At 34.2% G+C, this 18,138-nt stretch overlaps 1 protein-coding gene across 1 annotated transcript; it reads right to left on the reverse strand.

Annotated features, from left to right (window-relative positions):
- Window positions 1-2,180: 2,180 nt before the first annotated feature.
- LOC127562330 (serpin B6-like) lies at window positions 2,181-15,199 on the reverse strand. The gene is made up of 6 exons (XM_051997984.1): window positions 14,963-15,199; window positions 11,822-11,959; window positions 10,115-10,232; window positions 8,338-8,480; window positions 7,979-8,131; window positions 2,181-3,022 (listed from the first exon to the last, which is right to left on the reverse strand). Exons 1-6 carry the CDS (start codon window positions 15,197-15,199, stop codon window positions 2,609-2,611), a joined length of 1,203 nt encoding a protein of 400 aa, XP_051853944.1. The 3' UTR covers window positions 2,181-2,608.
- Window positions 15,200-18,138: the final 2,939 nt, after the last annotated feature.

The following is an 18,138-nucleotide window of genomic DNA, read 5'->3' on the forward strand; positions in this document are numbered from 1 at the left end:
TGTGTGTGTATGGACACATGTGCATATGTGTGGGCACATGAGTATATATTTAGGGGAGAAGAGGTTATTTCAAGTTTCAGACTTTTTCTCACTGCTGTTTTCAGAGCTAGTTCTGGGAAGTTTGAAATTTTCAATGCTTTCAAGGTAGTATGATCTGGGAAGAGGTCTGCTCACTGCTCTACACTCTTACCCAGAAAGGGTCCTTGATCCTTTGGGATTGCAGAGCATACTGTATTTCAGGGCCTCTTCTTTCTTGGGATAGGAAACAATAATGTTTCTCAGACTCCCTAATCCCTTGAGACTGCAAGTGATACTGCAAGTCAGGACTTCCATTTTCTTTTGCTTAAAAGTACTCCTCTCTGCTTCTAAAATATGATCCTGAAGTGGTCGCAGTCAATGGAGTTGCCAAAGAATTGCTCCTCAGGGATCCCACTCCCTCTTGACCATGAGTGCTCTTTTGAACCTTAAACTGTGATCACAAAGTGGGTATAGGCAATGGAATTTTCAAATAGAGAGTGGTCCTACATCTAGTGGTCACCTGTAATTTCTGAACAATTGCTAGGTCCTTTTACTGTCTCTATCTTTAGAGCTTTTGAAGCTGCTACTGCTTCTGTCCACATGAGTCTCAGATCAGCCTCCTTTCCTATTACAGATCTTTTTCAACCCTCCATGTTGTCTTGGACTAGAAGTACATCTTATTCTGCTTATTTGTTGCTTCTGCCACTCAAGAATTGATTTGTCATTATTTTAAAATTGTTTAGAGGGAAATGTATACATTTAAAGTTTATCATAGCATATGGTGTGAGATATTAGAAATCTAATTTTTGTTAGCCCACTTTCCAATTCCCTGGCAGTTGTCAAATAGTTTATTTCATGAACTGAAGTTTGGAGGTTTAAGACTAATCTACTAGATTTGTTTGATTTTGTATACTACATGCTTAATCTGCTTTACTGATTAATTTTAGTTAAAATTAGGGGAGTCAAATTATTCTGATGATCAATAGTTTGTAACATAATATGAGATGCTAATACTAGTACTAATGTTTCTTTTGAACTTCAATCCAACATCACTTCCTTCTGAACATCTCAAATTTAGCGCATTTTAAGCATACTTCATAAGCTTTCCTATAAAAATCTACCCAATTTCTACACATGCTTATTACTTTAGAATCTCCCATTCTTCCTCATTAGACTCACAACCTCAATATCAGCTTTAACATGTTATTCATCCCCTTAGCCATTACCAAATCTTTACATTTTTATCTATACAATATTTATTTCCCCTCTCTTTATTCACCCATTACTTTAATTCAGATCCTCAATTTCCTTCCTGTACTATGGCAAGTCTACTTGTTCTCCTTACCTAAAGTCTTTCCCCTCTCCAAATCATCTTCCAAAATTATTTTTTCTAAAGCACAAATCTGGACTAGGTTATAAATAGCTTAAATGTAATAGTCAACTTCAGTCAGACTATTATAACTTTTTCAGTCCTCATTTACCTTAGTTTTCTCCACTCACTCAATGTTGCAATAATACTGGTTTCCTTTTACTTCAACATAATGCTCCATCTTCTCTCTCAATGCCTTTATACTCAGTTCCCCATATCTGAACGAATGCACTACCTCCCCTACTTCTACCTTCTACTTTTCCAATTTCCTTCAAGATTCAACTCAAATTCCACCTACTTCAGAAAACCTTTCCTAGCTCTCCCAAATGACTTCTCTTCTCAGTTAGAGGCCCTTCCATCTACTCTGTAAATATCTCCTATCTATCTAGTTGTTTACATGTTTTCTTTCCCATCACAATACAAGAAGTACTAAGAAATATGCACATTCTTAAAATCCCATTTAGAAGATGCCATAAATCTTTCATATATTAATTTTAAATTTCCCACATTTAGTGTATATTAGTTTTTTTAATTGTTTTCTTTTATGAATTTTGTGGCTGTGCCGTGTGTGTGTGTGTGTGTGTGTGTGTGTGTGTGTGTGTGTATTAATATTGCTTCATTGTCTATGGGTTTTTTAAAGCATAATCTCGAGTTTTCTAGGACTAGAGATAATCTCCTTTTGCCCACATAACCTTTCCTATCATTAAATCAAAATGTTCTTATTGTGAAAAGCACAGCACTTATAATTACACACAGTATAGTTCTGCTATACAATCTCAGGAAAACAAAAATATAGGAGCTAGGATGGGTGGTTTTTATTAAAAGTTAGTCTAGGGCTCAGCCTACAAGAACTCAGTAAACATTATTGATCAATCTTCTTCACCTCCATTAACGAGGTAACAACATAATAAAGAAGTGAGAATATTTGATGGACTTAGACTCTCCTACCTAACTCACATTAGTATAGGCTCTTCCTCTTAAAGATTAAATCTTCACACTCCCAACCTAATCCCTAATGCCTGTCAGGATGAAAGTCATCAAGGTTATATGTGGTCCATGTGCAGTTTCACAATGAAGTGTTTTACATATTGTTCCCTACTACACTCTATCAGTAAAATCAGCACAGCTTACATGCTTTAGATATAGCATCTTTATGCATCTTAGGAAGAGAAAGGGAAGTAACAAGAGGGAAAATATTCTAGGGATAGTGACTACATCTCTTTAGGGAGTGGACACTCTGCCACAGAACAGAATACTTTTGGTTTTATAGCTCCAGATAAAAAAAAGAAAGAAACCATTAGTCTTCAGACCTTCACTTCTCTTTGCAGCTGCTGGTATCTCTGCTGCTATAGTGGCAGCAGATGCCTTGATGCCTTCTTCATTGATCTCCAGGTAAGATTTATGCAAAACTTTGGATAAATACAAAGGTTTCAGTGTAAACATTCCAGAAAAGTCAGCCCTTTGCTCATCAAATGCATCTGACATCCCCAAAGTAGAGAGGATATGCTCCAGGTCACAGGTCTCCTCTATCTTGATTTTGGGGAGAAAAAATGTCTCGTCATGATTTTCCATTAAGGCCATTGTTTCTGGCTTTGTCCAGGTTATAAATCTTTCATAGGTAAGCCCATTTTCCAACTGGAAGACAAAATTGAAACTTCTAAGATTTTGCTATCTAAATAACTCTCCTTCCACACTGGAGATAGAAGTCAACTGTTTCCCTAAAGTTTCTTGAAACTTTATTCTGTTTGCCAGTCAGTGTCTATGCTTTAGACATCTCCTTCTTTCCTTCCATCCTGCTGACCTCATCTTTCAAGATGCATCCTTCCTTGACCTTTGGGATTAGATTTAATTTAACTCCAACTACATAACTGAGAGAATTTAAGAAAATTCTAAGCATTTTACAATTTCTTGTTAGTATACAGGACAGGAATTGGAAGTGAGTGGGAAAACTAAGGGGATTTGACATAATGGATTGAAGTCAGATACTATACATTAATTAACACTTGTTAAGTGTCATGGATTTCATATAACAAGATGATAAATAGATAGCACATTGGGGTCAGGAAGACTGAGTCCTAGCTGTATAATCCTTGAAAAGTCACTTAATCTTAATTTCTCATATTTGAACCTCATTTTCCCCATCTGTAAAATGGGAATAATATAGAATCTTCTTCTGAGTTGATGTGAAAAAATCAAATAGGACAACATAAATAACATTTTGTGAACTTAAAATTCTTTAAATGTTAATTATCATTAATGTTGTTGAATTCAGTATGCAAATCACCCAAAATACTATATATTCCTTAACATTGTGTCAATGATGTGAGACACTGAATCAGTATCCATTTCTATCAGCAGCTTTGAACTTTACATTTTCTATTTTAGGGGATTCTATTCTTGGCCAATTTCTTCAATTAAATCATAACATCTGAGAGTCCATGTTTAGTCACAAAAAAATATAAAGAAAGTCAAAGACAATCCATGTTCTCAGGGAGCCCACAGTTTGGTGCAAGGAGAAAATATGCAAACAACTATCTATAAACAAGATATGTATGTGGGTATATATAGGACAAATTGGAATATTTAACAACTGAAAGACACTGAATTTTAATTGGGACTCAAGTAATGCCAAATGGATACAGAATGGACCAGAGTTCATCCTGCCTCTGACATATAATGGCTCTGGACAAGTTCCTTAAACTCTCAATAATCTTAAATAACTTTCCCAAACTACAGATTACAGAGAAAGTGCTGCTCTGCATTGGTATTTACTATGCCCATGAAATAACAGTTTAGAAAAAAGTCAGAGAATCTAAACATTTAGAGAGTCTCTAGTACAAATCCCTCATTTTACAGATGAGGAAACTAAGGCCCAGAAAGATCGAGTGAGTTCCTCCAAGTTGGATAAGGACTACTATTTTCATTGATTCCATTTTGGTTTAAAAAGTAATAGCTTTGGCTAAAATGAGAGGAAAAGGCAATGATGGATGTTGGAGGGAGTGTGGGAAAACTGAAACACTAATACATTGTTGGTGGAATTGTAAACCAATTCAACCATTCTGAAGGGCAATAGGGAATTATGCCCAAAGGACTATAAAACTATCAAACCTTTGATCTAGCAGTGTCTCTATTGGGCCTGAATCTCAAAGAGATCATAAAAAAGGAAAAGAACTCATACATGCAAAAAAATGTTTGTAGCAGTCTTTTTGTAATGGCAAGAAACTAGAAAATGAGTGGAGAATGGCTGAATAAATTGAGGTATATGAATGTTATGAAATATTATTGTTCTATAAGAATGATTTGAAGGATGATTTCAGAGAGGTCTGGAGAGATTTACATGAACTGTGAAAAGTGAAATGAATAGAACCAAGAGAACACTGTATACAGCAGCAGCAAGATTACACAATGATCAATTCTTATGGATGTGGTTCTTTTCAACAGCAATATGGTTCAGGCCAGTTTCACTACCTGCACCCAGAGAGAGGACTGTGGGAACCGAGTATGGATCACAATAATATTTTCACTTTTTTGTTGTTTGCTTGCATTTTGTTTTCTTTTTTATCTGATTTTTCTTAAGCAATATAATTGTGGAAATGTGTATAGAAAAATTGCACACGTTTAACATATATTGGATTATTTGTCATCTAGGGGAAGGGATGGGAGAAAGGCAGGAAAAAAATTAGAACACAAGGTTTTGCAAATATGAATGTTGAAATTATCTACATATGTGTTTTAAAAATAAAAAGCTTCATATAAAAATCTGGTAATCTTGGGGCAGCTAGATAACATACCTGATAGAATACCAGCCCTAGAATCAAGAGGACCAGAGTTTAAATCTTGCCTGAGATACTTGACACTTATTAGCTATGTGACCCTGTGCAAGTCACTTAACCCCGATAGCCTCACCAAAAATAAATAAATGAATGAATGAAAATAAATAAATAAAAATTAAAAGTGATCTCTTTGATGGAGAGGCTAAAATCCTATTTTATAAAATGTAAATATAATTGTTGCTGATGACTTTCCAGATAAAGGAAGTCTTTACAATTAAAAGAAAGTTATTGTCAAGACAATATTTATAGAATTCTTTGAGAGAACATTAGGAATTGCACTGGTGATATCTTTGCTAAGGGAATACTTGAGAGGGAAATTTTACTCCCTATATCTAAGGACTTGCATTGGGCCTGCAAGTCAGTCACAATTGTCTAAGTCACTGGAAATTTAAATGAATCGAACTAGGTCACACAGCTGAGTTAGCAGCAGGACTTGAATCCAGGTTTTCTAGGTTCCAGGCTTTCTATCCACTTTCCCTTGCTTCTTCACATTTGATCCTAATAAATATAGCATTGCTTTTTATTCTTCATTAGGTGAAGAATAGATAGAAAGTAGTAATTAGAGTTGTATGTTCTCTATCAGCCTACTAGGCCTATTCAGCTTGTTTGAGATTCTTGTCTCTAACAAATAGGAAGCATTCTAATGAACATTTATTTGCAGCCTCTTTAAAGGAGATAGAAAAAAAAAATGGAAGAGGTCTTTCCAGTAAGGGAAATTATGGTTTATGTATATTTAAAATGTCTTGAAAGAGGTTATGGATGTGAACATGAATATGAATAAATACATGTATAATTTCACAAAATAGATATACTATGGATATGTATGTGTTTACACACACACACACACACACACACACACACACACACAGACATAATGTGACACTCCACCTCAAATAAGGCCACATTTTGGGGTGGAAGATGGAAATATAGGTAAAAATTGGAAGCAGAATATAGAAGATGGCACTTTCTATGTTCAGACTGAAAAATGAAGGGAAATCTAGGGAAAGGGAGCCTGGATAACAGATCTATTTAAGTTCAGGGTAGGCTCCAGAACTTAGAAGAAACTAATGCTTTTTCACTTCTCCAATCAGCCATATCTATTGTCTGGCAACTTTACCTAAATCAGTCCCTCAGCTTATCTTTGGAGGAATAGGATATTGTCAGATTTGAAAGGTTTTGTATTCCTATTCATTTGTCACCTTCAAAAGGCTAATTTAATTTTATCTTGGGGGAAAGGAAACAGAAAAGAGTAAACATTTATATACTTACATATAAAACACTTAATAAAGTGCCTGGCACAAATATTATCTCATTTCATCCTCAAAAAAAAAAAAACCTGTAAGGCAGGTACTGCAATTATTCCTATTTTATAAATGATGAAATTGAGGGAAAGGTGGAGTAACTTCCTCAGAGTTACAGAGCTACCAAGTGTCTGAGGTTGGATTTAAATTCTTTTTTTTTTTTTTTTTAAACTTCAGCGTTGTATCACATAGCTGGGGGGGGGGAGGTACCTCAGGGTCAAGTGAGAATCTAGAATGATTTCAGGGGGGAAAAAAGAACCTCATCTCTCTCAACTGCTTATAAAGTTCCTTTAATAACAACAGAATGACACTTTAATTCTCCAAGGAGAGATCAAAGATGCGTGCTAGTGTGAACAAGCTAAGGGATAAACTTGCCCATTACATAACTGATAACAGACTTGTTCTTGTCTTGAAAAGAAGACAAAGAGGTTATTGCTTTTGAAGTGAGGGACAATTTCCTGTTGCTGTGAGAAGGTTCAGAGAAAGGAGTCTAGGCATTTAAAAGTTCAAGACAAAAATTTTTAATAATTTTGTCAATAATTGGCCTTCTACTTTAAACTGAAATAGAAATTCCTTGAGGACCAATTATCTTTTATTTTGCATTTTATCCTCAGGGTTAGCACAGTAATTAATATATAGTTAACTGCTTAATAAATTATTTTGCATTCAGTAAAACCTGTGGTCAGAGGTACATCATGTTCAAAGAGTCTGGGATGCTTTATTCGTGTAAAACCTATATGTAGGAGAGAGGCTGGGATTTTGAAATACATAACAGAAGGAATACCAAAATGTTTTTAAGCAGGTACACTGTGAGAAGTTGGTTGAAGAAAAGAGGAGAGCATCCATGGAATGGAGAATGGTAGATAGAACCAGAATCAACTTAAATCAGGAATCCAAGAAAATTAGCATATATGTATGGTGCTTGGACATATGGGTTGTCACTAATATGAGAAGTTATATCAACTTAGATCATATTTGCTAAAATAGATAATGACCCTTAAAAAGAGTTACTTCTAGACATCAAAAACTAGACATTTTTTTCCAACATATCTACAAGCAGCCCCAATCTCTGCTTCATAATTATTACCAAGTTTTGATTTTTTTCTCAGCTTTCCTGTCCTGCTTACTCTTCCCATCCCCCAGATGAGTAAACTAACTTAATTTTCAGGACATAGTTAATTCCTCTTTCTTTTAATGACAATGACATTTCTCTTTTTTCGGCAAGTAAATTTATATTGCTTTCTAAATCTTGTGATGCTTCAGGATAAGAATGTCTTATTTCAGGAACACAATCTGTCTTTTCTTGCTACCAGCCATGCCTGACCATTTGAATATTCAACAAGACATAATAAGAGTTATTCTCAATAATTACTATAATAGTTGTGTTCTGAGGAAGTTATTGCTGGAATGAAGACATGTCAAAATATAGCATTGCAATTTTAACCACCCAGCCTTACCTTAGTTAGGTCACCAATAGTAGAAAACACAAAGATCATGGTCAATTCCATTCCACGATAGGGAAAGATGAAGAGCTGTCCATTCAGCTCTTCTAATGGATATGTCAGAAACTCTTCTTTCATCTTCATAATTTGAAATGTTCTTTTCTCATGCTTAATGAAAAGAAAAAGATATGAGATTGAAGCCAGATTATTGAAAGGACAGAAAAAAAGTAAATATTTAAAATATTTTTCAAATTTATAAACTATACATGGATACTCTTAAAACCAATAAATACTGCAATTAATCTTAATTTATTTCTTAATGTCAGTTCTAAGATATATGGAAATTCCTTTCTTTACTCATATTCACATCCTACCTGACTGATTTTTAAAACATCAGTATATGTGTGCCTTGGATCAAATGCCTGCTCCCAGCTTGCTTTAAAGTTGATGGAATTCACTAAGACCAGCAGGCTAAGTGGATCAACGAGACCATCAGGTAGAGCCTCTAAAATGTTATCTTTTAAGAAAATATAAATTAGGTTTAGGTTTTTTACCCCAGAAAAAAATATCCTTTAATAATATGTTGACATGGTTTGACATAATAGAATATAGATTGAACACCAGGTTTTCACAGCTTCTGAACTGCTACTAAATATAATCTTAACATAAATTCTCCATTGTCAGAAAAATCATTTATATATCTACAAGGTACACAATACTATATTAGATTACTGGTGGTTTGATAGTATGTAGTCTTACCATCATGAAAATAATAACCTTGTATATCAAGTAATAACAGACAAAAAATACACATTTAATGTCTCAAAATATGCCTTTCATAATCTACAAAGAAATGGAAGGATGGTTACAGTTGTCTCCATGTCTTCATGGCATTCACAAAGACTATGTCTTCATGGAGACAACTGTAACCATCCTTCCATTTCTTTGTAGATTATTTCTGAATTATAATAGTAAACAAACAAACTCATTACTTGGTGGGATAAATCTTTTGGGATTAACTCAATATTTGGTTATGCTGGTCTTTGGATCACAAACATCTAGAGCTTGTAATTAGATCCAGATACCAAATACTTCATGTTGGTAAATTTTGTGCCACATTTACAAAATCTTCAGGAATGCAGGATCAATCAATCAATAAACAGTTAAGTACCTATTGTGTGCCAGGTATAATGCTAAGTGCTGAAGATATATATAAAGGCCAAATATATTCCCTGTACTCAAGAACTCATAATCTAATGGAAGAGACAACAAATAAACAAGATAAATAGAAAATAATTAATAGAAAAATGATTCTAGAATTGAGAGGTTGGGAAAGCCTTTCTTTAGAAGATGCAAATATATATGCAATATAACCAATAATTGGTTAAATACAATCAACTGGGACTTGAATATGACTTGGGAATAACTGAAGAATTAGATGAATGAAAATTGATAGAAGAAATATTACAAACCAGTCCCAGTGTACAAAAAAAAAATAATAAAGGAAATATAAAAAATGGGGAAAGGATAATTGGCTGGGATTGAGGGCATGCAAATCAATGGCTGAAAGAATGGCTTTGCTTAAGTTGGGTGGGAAAATGTGGTAGACTTCTAGAATCCTGCACAGGCTTCATTACATTTGATTACTGATTGAGTTAGAAATCACTAAAGAGTTGTGATGAGGCTGAAAAATGCAGTACTACCTAGGGTAGAAGGGACAGAAAAGTAAATTTGGGTACTCTAAGAAATTCTAAGGAATATGACTCTCAAATGTAGAATGGGCTGCTTCATAAAATAGGCTGTTCCTGCTCACTACATGCCCCTTGTCAGGTCTGTTGTGGAAGAGATCATTGTCGAGATACAGGTAGGACTAGGATGGCTTCTGAAGTTCCCACCAACTCTGAGATTCTATAGTAATGGGTGTCATAATTCTGCAGGATGGGTGGGGAAATCACAAGTTAATTTTGTTGTATGTTTGAAAGGAATATCAAGTTATGTATAGTAGATTTGCAGTTTTATATTCATTGTATTGTATTATGTTATGAAAATGTTTTATTACATAAATTAAAAGTAAAATAAAAAACTAAAATAAAAAGAACATTCTTTAAAAGATAACTGATATGAAAAACATGAAAAGACAGAATTTATGACCTTCAGTCTTCTTTGCTACCCAGTCATTTATGTATTTCCTGATGGCCCCTGCCTCTTGAGAAAAGCAAACATCTTCCATTACTGAATTGCAGAATCTGAAACAGGATTTCCTAAAAGACTTGAAGAGGAAAAAATTATCAGAGTGACATCCATATTTCTAAGTCCCCCAAATTTTCTAAGAATTAGAAATATATATTATAAATTACATGATACACATATACACATTTGCTATGTGATCTTGGATAAATCCCCAATTCTCAATGCAATCCCCCCCAAAAAAAAATCCCAACTCTCTAAGACTATAAGTAGCACAGAAGGTACTATCCTATAGAGCAGAAAGGAATTTTTTTTATCTGAGAGTTCCCTATGCTAATTAAATCACAGGTCCTATCGCTGTGTACTAAGTAACTAAATATATCAGTCCTTGATCATATACCATTAACAACCTGGAAAAGAAGCACTGTATTCAAAACAGAATCTATTCCAAAAATGAAACTTAAAAAAAAATTCAGAAGTGTTAGTCTTATCCCAGAAAATGAGATAGTAAACTTTTCAAGGACAAAGAACCAATCTTACAGAACTTTTGAATTAGTTTTTTTTAAGTGATATTTTGAACTTATAGTAAATACTTGTATTTGTTGAGACTGGATTAATATAAATTGCTACCACTTCCTTCCAAGTTTTTGACTACCCTAACATAAAGCCTTTTTCCATTCTTTGCAATTAAAAGACTAGAAAGAAAGAAAAAGTCAAAAGAAATATCCTTATTTCTCAAAAAAAAAAAAAAGTATTTTTCAGGATTTAGAATTTTTTTTTCCATTTTTGAACTTAAATGGTGTGTGCTTGTAATAAAAGCCAAGCTTGGTGAATGACTTGAGTTCAGGAGTTCTGAGCTGCAATAGGACTAAAGTAGATGTCTATCTACACTAAACCTAATACCAAAATTGTGAGCCTCTGGGAATGAGGTCCACTCAGTTGCCTAAAGAGGCAAAAAACTGGACCAGATTAGAAAGAGCAGGCTATGGAAAGACTTACATGAACTGATGATAAGTGAAGTGAATAGGACCAAGAGAAAATTGTACACAGCAACAAGATCATGTGATGATAAAATGTGATAGATTTGGGCTATTCTCAACAATAAGGTGATTCAAGGAAATTCTAATAAGACGAGATAGAAAGAGCCATATGCATCCAGAGAAAGAATTATGGAGATTTAATATGGATCAAAGCATAGTACTTTCACCTTTTGTTGTTATTGTTTGCTTGCTTAGATTTTTTTCCTCTCATTTTTCCCCCTTTTGATCAGATTTTTCTTACACAACATGACAAATATAGAAATCTGTTTAGAAGAATTGTACATGTTTAACCTATTTTGGGCTGTTTGCTGCCTAGGGGAGAGGAGAGGGAGGGAAAGAAAAAAATTTTTGGAATATTGACCTTTGCAAAGTTGAATGGGTGAAATAAAGGAAAGGAAAGGAGAAAACAGAGAGAAGAAGGAATAATCGTTTCTCCTAATGAGTTATATTTGCATCTTAACCAAAAGTCTTCAATGTTTATTCAAACTATACTATTACACAGGATAGTATCTAAATAGAAGCAGTGAAGTAGGGTGAAGAAAGTCTAGTCTCAGACTTTCAATCCAATTTCTTCATTACTTATTTTCATTTCCATTATCACTTTATGATAAAATAGAAATATGGAACTTACTTGGACAAAATTTAGAGTATTTTCTCCAAAGATCTTGTTAGTAGTTTGAAGCTGATACCAAGTAGATGATTTGTTCATTTCATTAATAAGTAATTGGAATCCCCAAAGGATATCTCTCTTTTTATTTAAGGAAAGTAACTAAGAAAAACAGACATGAATTTTCTCAGTTGGGTTTTTGAAGAATGATGAACAACAATCAAATCCTGCTAGTGAATACTTCATAGGAGCTTTGACTATTGAGAAAATAGGTTAATTGTGAAAGAACCATGTAAGACTATATATTTGAGGAGGCAGCTGCTCAATTTACCCTTTGTACAAGGAAGAAAGCAGAGAAAACCAGATAGACAGAAGATAGAACCAAATCTAACATCATTCTGGAGAACACCCAAATATATAGAAACAACAATTTTATCTGCAAAGCTTAGAGTAGTTTTCCAGATTCAGACTTTATTTGGATCTGATCCCATGAGAATATGGATTTTGAAGTTGATTTTTTTTCCCCTTCTAATCAGAGTGACTTGTGAAATACTTTGTAGGATCTTTTTGCTGTGGTCAAGCTGAATTAGATTATTTAGAGTTGAAGTCATCAGGCCTGGGTTAAAATACTGGTTCTTCCACATGATAATTAAGTGACTATGGGAAAATTACTTTAGTAAAACCTGCTGGATAATACTATTGTGAAGAAAGAATATTATAACAGAAAGCAAGACTCAGATATTTTCTTAGCTCTCTAAGTTCTGGGAGATACTACTTAAAGCGAAGGAAGCTTCAAATAGAGGTTTGTCGTTAGATTCCTTGGAATCACCAAGACTTGAGTTTGAATCCAGACTTCAACACTTATCAGCTGCATGGTCTTGCATAAATTGGGCAATTTAAGTGGTACACTAGATGAAGAAATGGGCCTAGATTCAGAAAGATCTGAGTTCATATTTGGTCTCAGATATTTACAAACTATGTGACCCTGGGTGGGTCACTTAACTCTATTTGCCTCAGTTTCCTCAATTCTAAAATGAGCTGGGGAAGGAAACGACAAACCATTCCAATATCTTTGCCAAGAAAACCTCAAATGGGGTTACAGAAAAATGGACAGGCCTGAAATGTCTGAACAACAACAAGAATAAACTGGATAAATCATATAATCTCTCTGAGTTTGTTTCTTCATTTGAAGTGTGATGGGATTGGACTTACTGAGTTTTAAAGTCCTTTCCACCTTCAAATTTATTATCTTATAATCAGTGCTTCTAAGTGCAAAGAGTTGTCACCAGATGATATGGCTATAAAATAATTTTTTTTTAAAAAGGGAAAGCTTCAGTCCTATGCAGTCCCTCTAACCTAGAAGTAGAAAAAACATTATTTGATTTGAAATTAGAGGACCTTCATTTAGATCCCATTTCTGCTAATTAATTTTTATTTAATTAATTTCCAAGTTATGTGATCTTGGAAAAAACATCACAACTTAGGGGATTCATTTGTTACATTAGTATGTGGGAGAAGAAGATTTCTAAAACTATTATCTCCCTTATACCAAGGCTCCTGTGATCATCTATAAGAATTACCAGAGTGGTTGGAGTTAATAACCAAATCTTGTCCACTGACCAACAAGTTGATATGCCACTGGAGAAACTGAACTCTAACTTTACTTTTTGCTATGAAAACAACCAGAAGACAAGGGAATTATACTTAAGTCAGAGAGAAAAAAAAAATCTAAGTTAGACTTCATATGGGATAATGAAGGAATTGGTGCCATTGGTTTCATCATGAACCAAAAGGAAATCAAAGATATATTTTGCAAGGCAATTGTTCTCTTAGTATTACATAGTTCACTGTGAACATGAAAAAGAGAACCCTAAAGCTGAGAGAAACTTAAACAATAGGCAGGCCTCTTAAGTATACTTCATGTTATACTCTACCTGCCAAGGGATTAATTCCAAAGACAATTATTCATTAATGAGTGGTAGAGCCACAGAAAGTAAAAAAGCAGAGCTATCACATGAGAATGTTGACCATAAACATAAAAAAGCCCATAATTTAATGCTCAATGATATGGATGCAAAGATGGGCTCAGAAAATTACAAAAACTGTGTTGGAAAATAGTTTGGGATTCAAACAATGCAAGAACCCAAAGACTTGCAAGTTACTCAAGAAACATTATGCCTATATATAAAGAATATATTCTTGAAGAAGAAAATTAGAGAGAAATTGATTATGTCTGAAAGTAAACTGTTTACCAATGCAGTCATTTTAGAATTAGAGATAAATATGTGCAAACTCAAAACAAATGTTAAATTAGAAGGTGATATGGAACTATCTTTGATGTTATTGATATTGAAAACTCATATGTGAGTAACTGTTCTTTACCACTGCAATTCAGTAACTTTCCTACAACTCACAATCTTGAGAGTGGCCTAGAGCTCTTAGAGAATTGTTCAGTGATTTGCCCAGATTTCCACAACCAGCGTGAGTCAGAGGCAGGACTTGAACCCCCAAATTCCAGACTTTAAGATATTGCTCTATCCACATCATTTTGATTTCAAACTAGAAGAAAGGACAAAATTGAAATATTATTTAATATCTTATGGTAGCTCTACCCAATCTATCCAAAGAAATGGCCAATTCTAGGAAATAGCCAAAATGAAAGACATTGGTTTTCTTTGAAAAGTTGGATTCACTAGTTAAGGTGATTTCTGGATTCTTTGATTTGTTTGTGGCACTACTTTGCATTGGTTCAACTTTTCTAAGAAATTCTTTAGGGAGAAATAATTTTTAGGTTCCATTTAAAAGGAAAAGAATATTCTAAGATAAATATCCCAAGGCTTAACTCCTTTTCCACCAAATGTCAGTTTCACAATGAACATCAAACAAAATAAAGAGCAAATAAATCCATTTATCCAAGCCAATTATAAACAGATATCCAGATTAAAATATACTGGGCAATATAGTGAATTCTCTCTTCTGTTGGGAGATCAAAAAAGAATCCCTAAATTCACTGAAGGGAAAAATAATTCATTCTTTTGTAGGTAATCTATAATAAGGAATATGACTGAGGGACTGGTTCCTCCACATGTTTGCTTCTTCCCAGAGTCTGATGCTGTGGAGGGATATACATTTGTTCTTTCCTTCCTTTGGAATAATGAAACATACCTCTGCTATTTGTGCAGCTGTTTCTTTCTTTGTTCCCAAGAGGATCATTTTCAGGGTAAATGAGATGCTTGGGGGAGAAAACAACACATTTCGTGGTTTTTCTTCACAAAGTTTTTTCAGAAGAGTAATGGCAAACTTAACATTTCCTTCAGAAAGAATATCCATGATGGAACCTTGACCAATCACACATGAAATGACTAATAAACACACAGCTTGGGAACAGAATATCTGGTACATAACAGGAACTTGATATATATTTCATTTTCACATTCACTTTCTTTCTGTATTCAACACTACCCAACTTGAGCCTACAGAAAAGACAAATACCTTGAAGAAAAGTGAGTCTTCCTTTGGTAGACTCAAGTTAATAGATGTTTCCAATGCTAGTTTTACACCACATGCAAAAGAGCCACACAGAGCAGAACTGTGCACAAAGTCTCTGAGCACTTACAAAGGTTGGAAACAGCTCATTTTATGTCCACATCCAAATGGAGAGTGTGGAGAAATGTTAGAGTGCTTCTGCATAGAAAGCTGTGAGCAATGGTGGAGAGAATCAAGAGTCCCAGGGCAGAAATCAGGAGAGATAGGAGCCAGCTGTGAAGGAAGTCTATCATCACAGTGTATGGTTGAAAACTCAGAGATGGGAATATAATCCAAGAGAAAGTGATAGGGCAAGGAAAAAAACAGATTCTGGAAGAAAAGGGATCAGTTGACCTAGAATGATACTTGATTCCCCTTCCCCAGCTATGCACCCCCTCCCCAGCCCAACCAGTGTAGAAAATAGTGACTTGATCAGTTCCAATGGTCTACATATTTGGATGATTCTTGCAGGGGCACCTAAGATAACTCAAAGAACAAAACTGAATCTATGCAAGTAGGACTCTCACATCTGGAAGAGACACATAGAATTTATAAATCCTTGTTAAGAATAAAAGCCCCCTGGGCTTGGGGGCTCTACATAATCAGAAGCACAACTGCTACAGAGTTTCTGTGGTCTTGACCATTTTAGGATTCTGTCACAATACTCAGAAAACAGTCTGAAAGTAGAGACAGTGCATCATTTCTTAATGGTGAGGACCAATGCCCATTTTCCTAAAATCCTGTCTTCTCATTCTTTTTCTACCATAGTTGAATCCACATTCATAAGTAAGATAAAAGGCTAGTGTAATTTAACCCAACCAAAGGTTCTTCAAAGAATAATAGGTACAATTCCCAAAGCAAGCTGACCTCCTCCTCCACCCCAACCACTATCATGGAGTGAGTAGCGGAAATAACACTAGATCTGGAAACTAGATGATACTGATTCAAATCCCATCTTCACCCCTTAGAGTAAAATTTTCTGCTAAAAGATGAGTCACTTAACCCTTATGGTCTTCAGTTTTCTTATCTGTAAAATAAAGGGATTAGACTAGTAAATGTCTAAACCCATAATTTTTTTAAGTGACTTGTCTATGATTACCTCTCCAAACTTTCAGTTTGCTATTGAAATGCAAACCTGAGCCTTTCCTTACCTGTGAAGTATCCCTTTTAGTTTTACTAGGAAACGTTCTTTAAAGTAATTGGCAAAGAGAGTTGTTAAATAGTTAGGAGTAGGTTTCACAGGTGAAGGGCATCACTGGAATTAGAGGTCATCTAGTTCTCCTCATTTTGCAGATGAGGAAGTTGAGGCCCCAAAAGGCTAAGATAATGCACAGAGAGAGGCACAGAGGATAGGTTTTCTTTCTGTCTCAAAATTCAATGTTATTTATATCAACAAAATCATGAATTAAAAGGGGGATAATAAATCAAACAGAACAGGAAATTAAAGTAATCCAGAAAAAATACTATAGATATTAAAACCCCAATATTTTAGTGGATTTCTTCCAGTGGGGCTGATCAGAATACGTCCACACTTTATCTTCTGTTATCCTTGTGACCATTCACCCATAGTCATGTATAGATGATCCACTCCATGCACTAGGAAAGTTCCTCTAGAATCTATGTCTTTTTAATATCCTGTGAATAGCACTCAGATTTCTTGTTACTCATCACTCTAATTATGTTTGGCCTGTTTCCTTTTCTAATCTTTATGGATGATACCTTTTAGATTATTTTTTGCATACTTTATTTGTGGTGATATATTCCAGCCTGTTTTCACTTCTGCATTTCTTCATTTCTCTTAATCTATAGTATTTATTTTTTTAATTGTGATATTCCATGAGCAGCAAAATATAGCAGAATTTTTTGTTTGTTTTGTTCAAGGCTATTTTTTGGTTAAAAAAAAGCTTAAAATTACTGAAAGAACTATGCATGTCTTTTTATTTAGATTTTTTTTCAATTATATGTAAAAACAATCTTTAACAGTCCTTTTTACAAGATTTTGTGTTTCAAGTTTTTCTCCATCCCCTCTTCCTTCCCCAAGACAGCAAGTGATCTGATATAGGCTATACACATATGATAATACAATCCCATCACTTCTAAATCTGAAATAACACTTATCCTTATTGTTTCTTATGCTTTTAAGAATGAAACTAATATTGAAGCAAATCATAGATTTATCATTTGAGCTTCCAGAGTCCTCCATCACTACACTACAATGCATTTGTGAGAAAATTTGGATACTGGTTCCCAACATAGCTAATTCCTTCTATCTAGGAAATATGTAATATATTCCAGTGAAAACATCAACCTTGCTTTTATTTCTGTTCATTTAAAACTTTCTCCATTATTTCCCTCTCTCTAGTCCCTATACTTTCTCCTGTGAGTATAACTTCTTAATATATGATGCTGCTCTATAACCCCTTTTAGGGGTTTTGATTAGGGTCTAGTCTTTTATTATTATATTCTAGGCATAGATATGGGTTTTAATAGTGATACCTTTTTGAATGTGGTCTCCTGAAATTTTTTGAAAGTTTCTATTGAGATTATATTTCCTATAGTATAAAGTAGCTACTCTGTGATGTAGCTTAATGACATACGTGTCATTTTTATCTCTACATCTATTACAATTTAATGTCCTTTTTATCAGGCTTGCAATAGTCTAGGAAAATACAATTTTTTCAATTCTTTTTGGGGATCATTACATCCCAAATCTGTATTATACCATTCCTATATTTTTAACCATAGTCCAGAAAAATTAATCCCATTCTCATACACTACATTTTTTGAAAATTTATTTTTATTTTAAGTCCCAAATT

The sequence above is a fragment of the Antechinus flavipes genome, chromosome 1, assembly GCF_016432865.1.
Source record: "Antechinus flavipes isolate AdamAnt ecotype Samford, QLD, Australia chromosome 1, AdamAnt_v2, whole genome shotgun sequence".
NCBI lineage: Eukaryota > Metazoa > Chordata > Mammalia > Dasyuromorphia > Dasyuridae > Antechinus > Antechinus flavipes.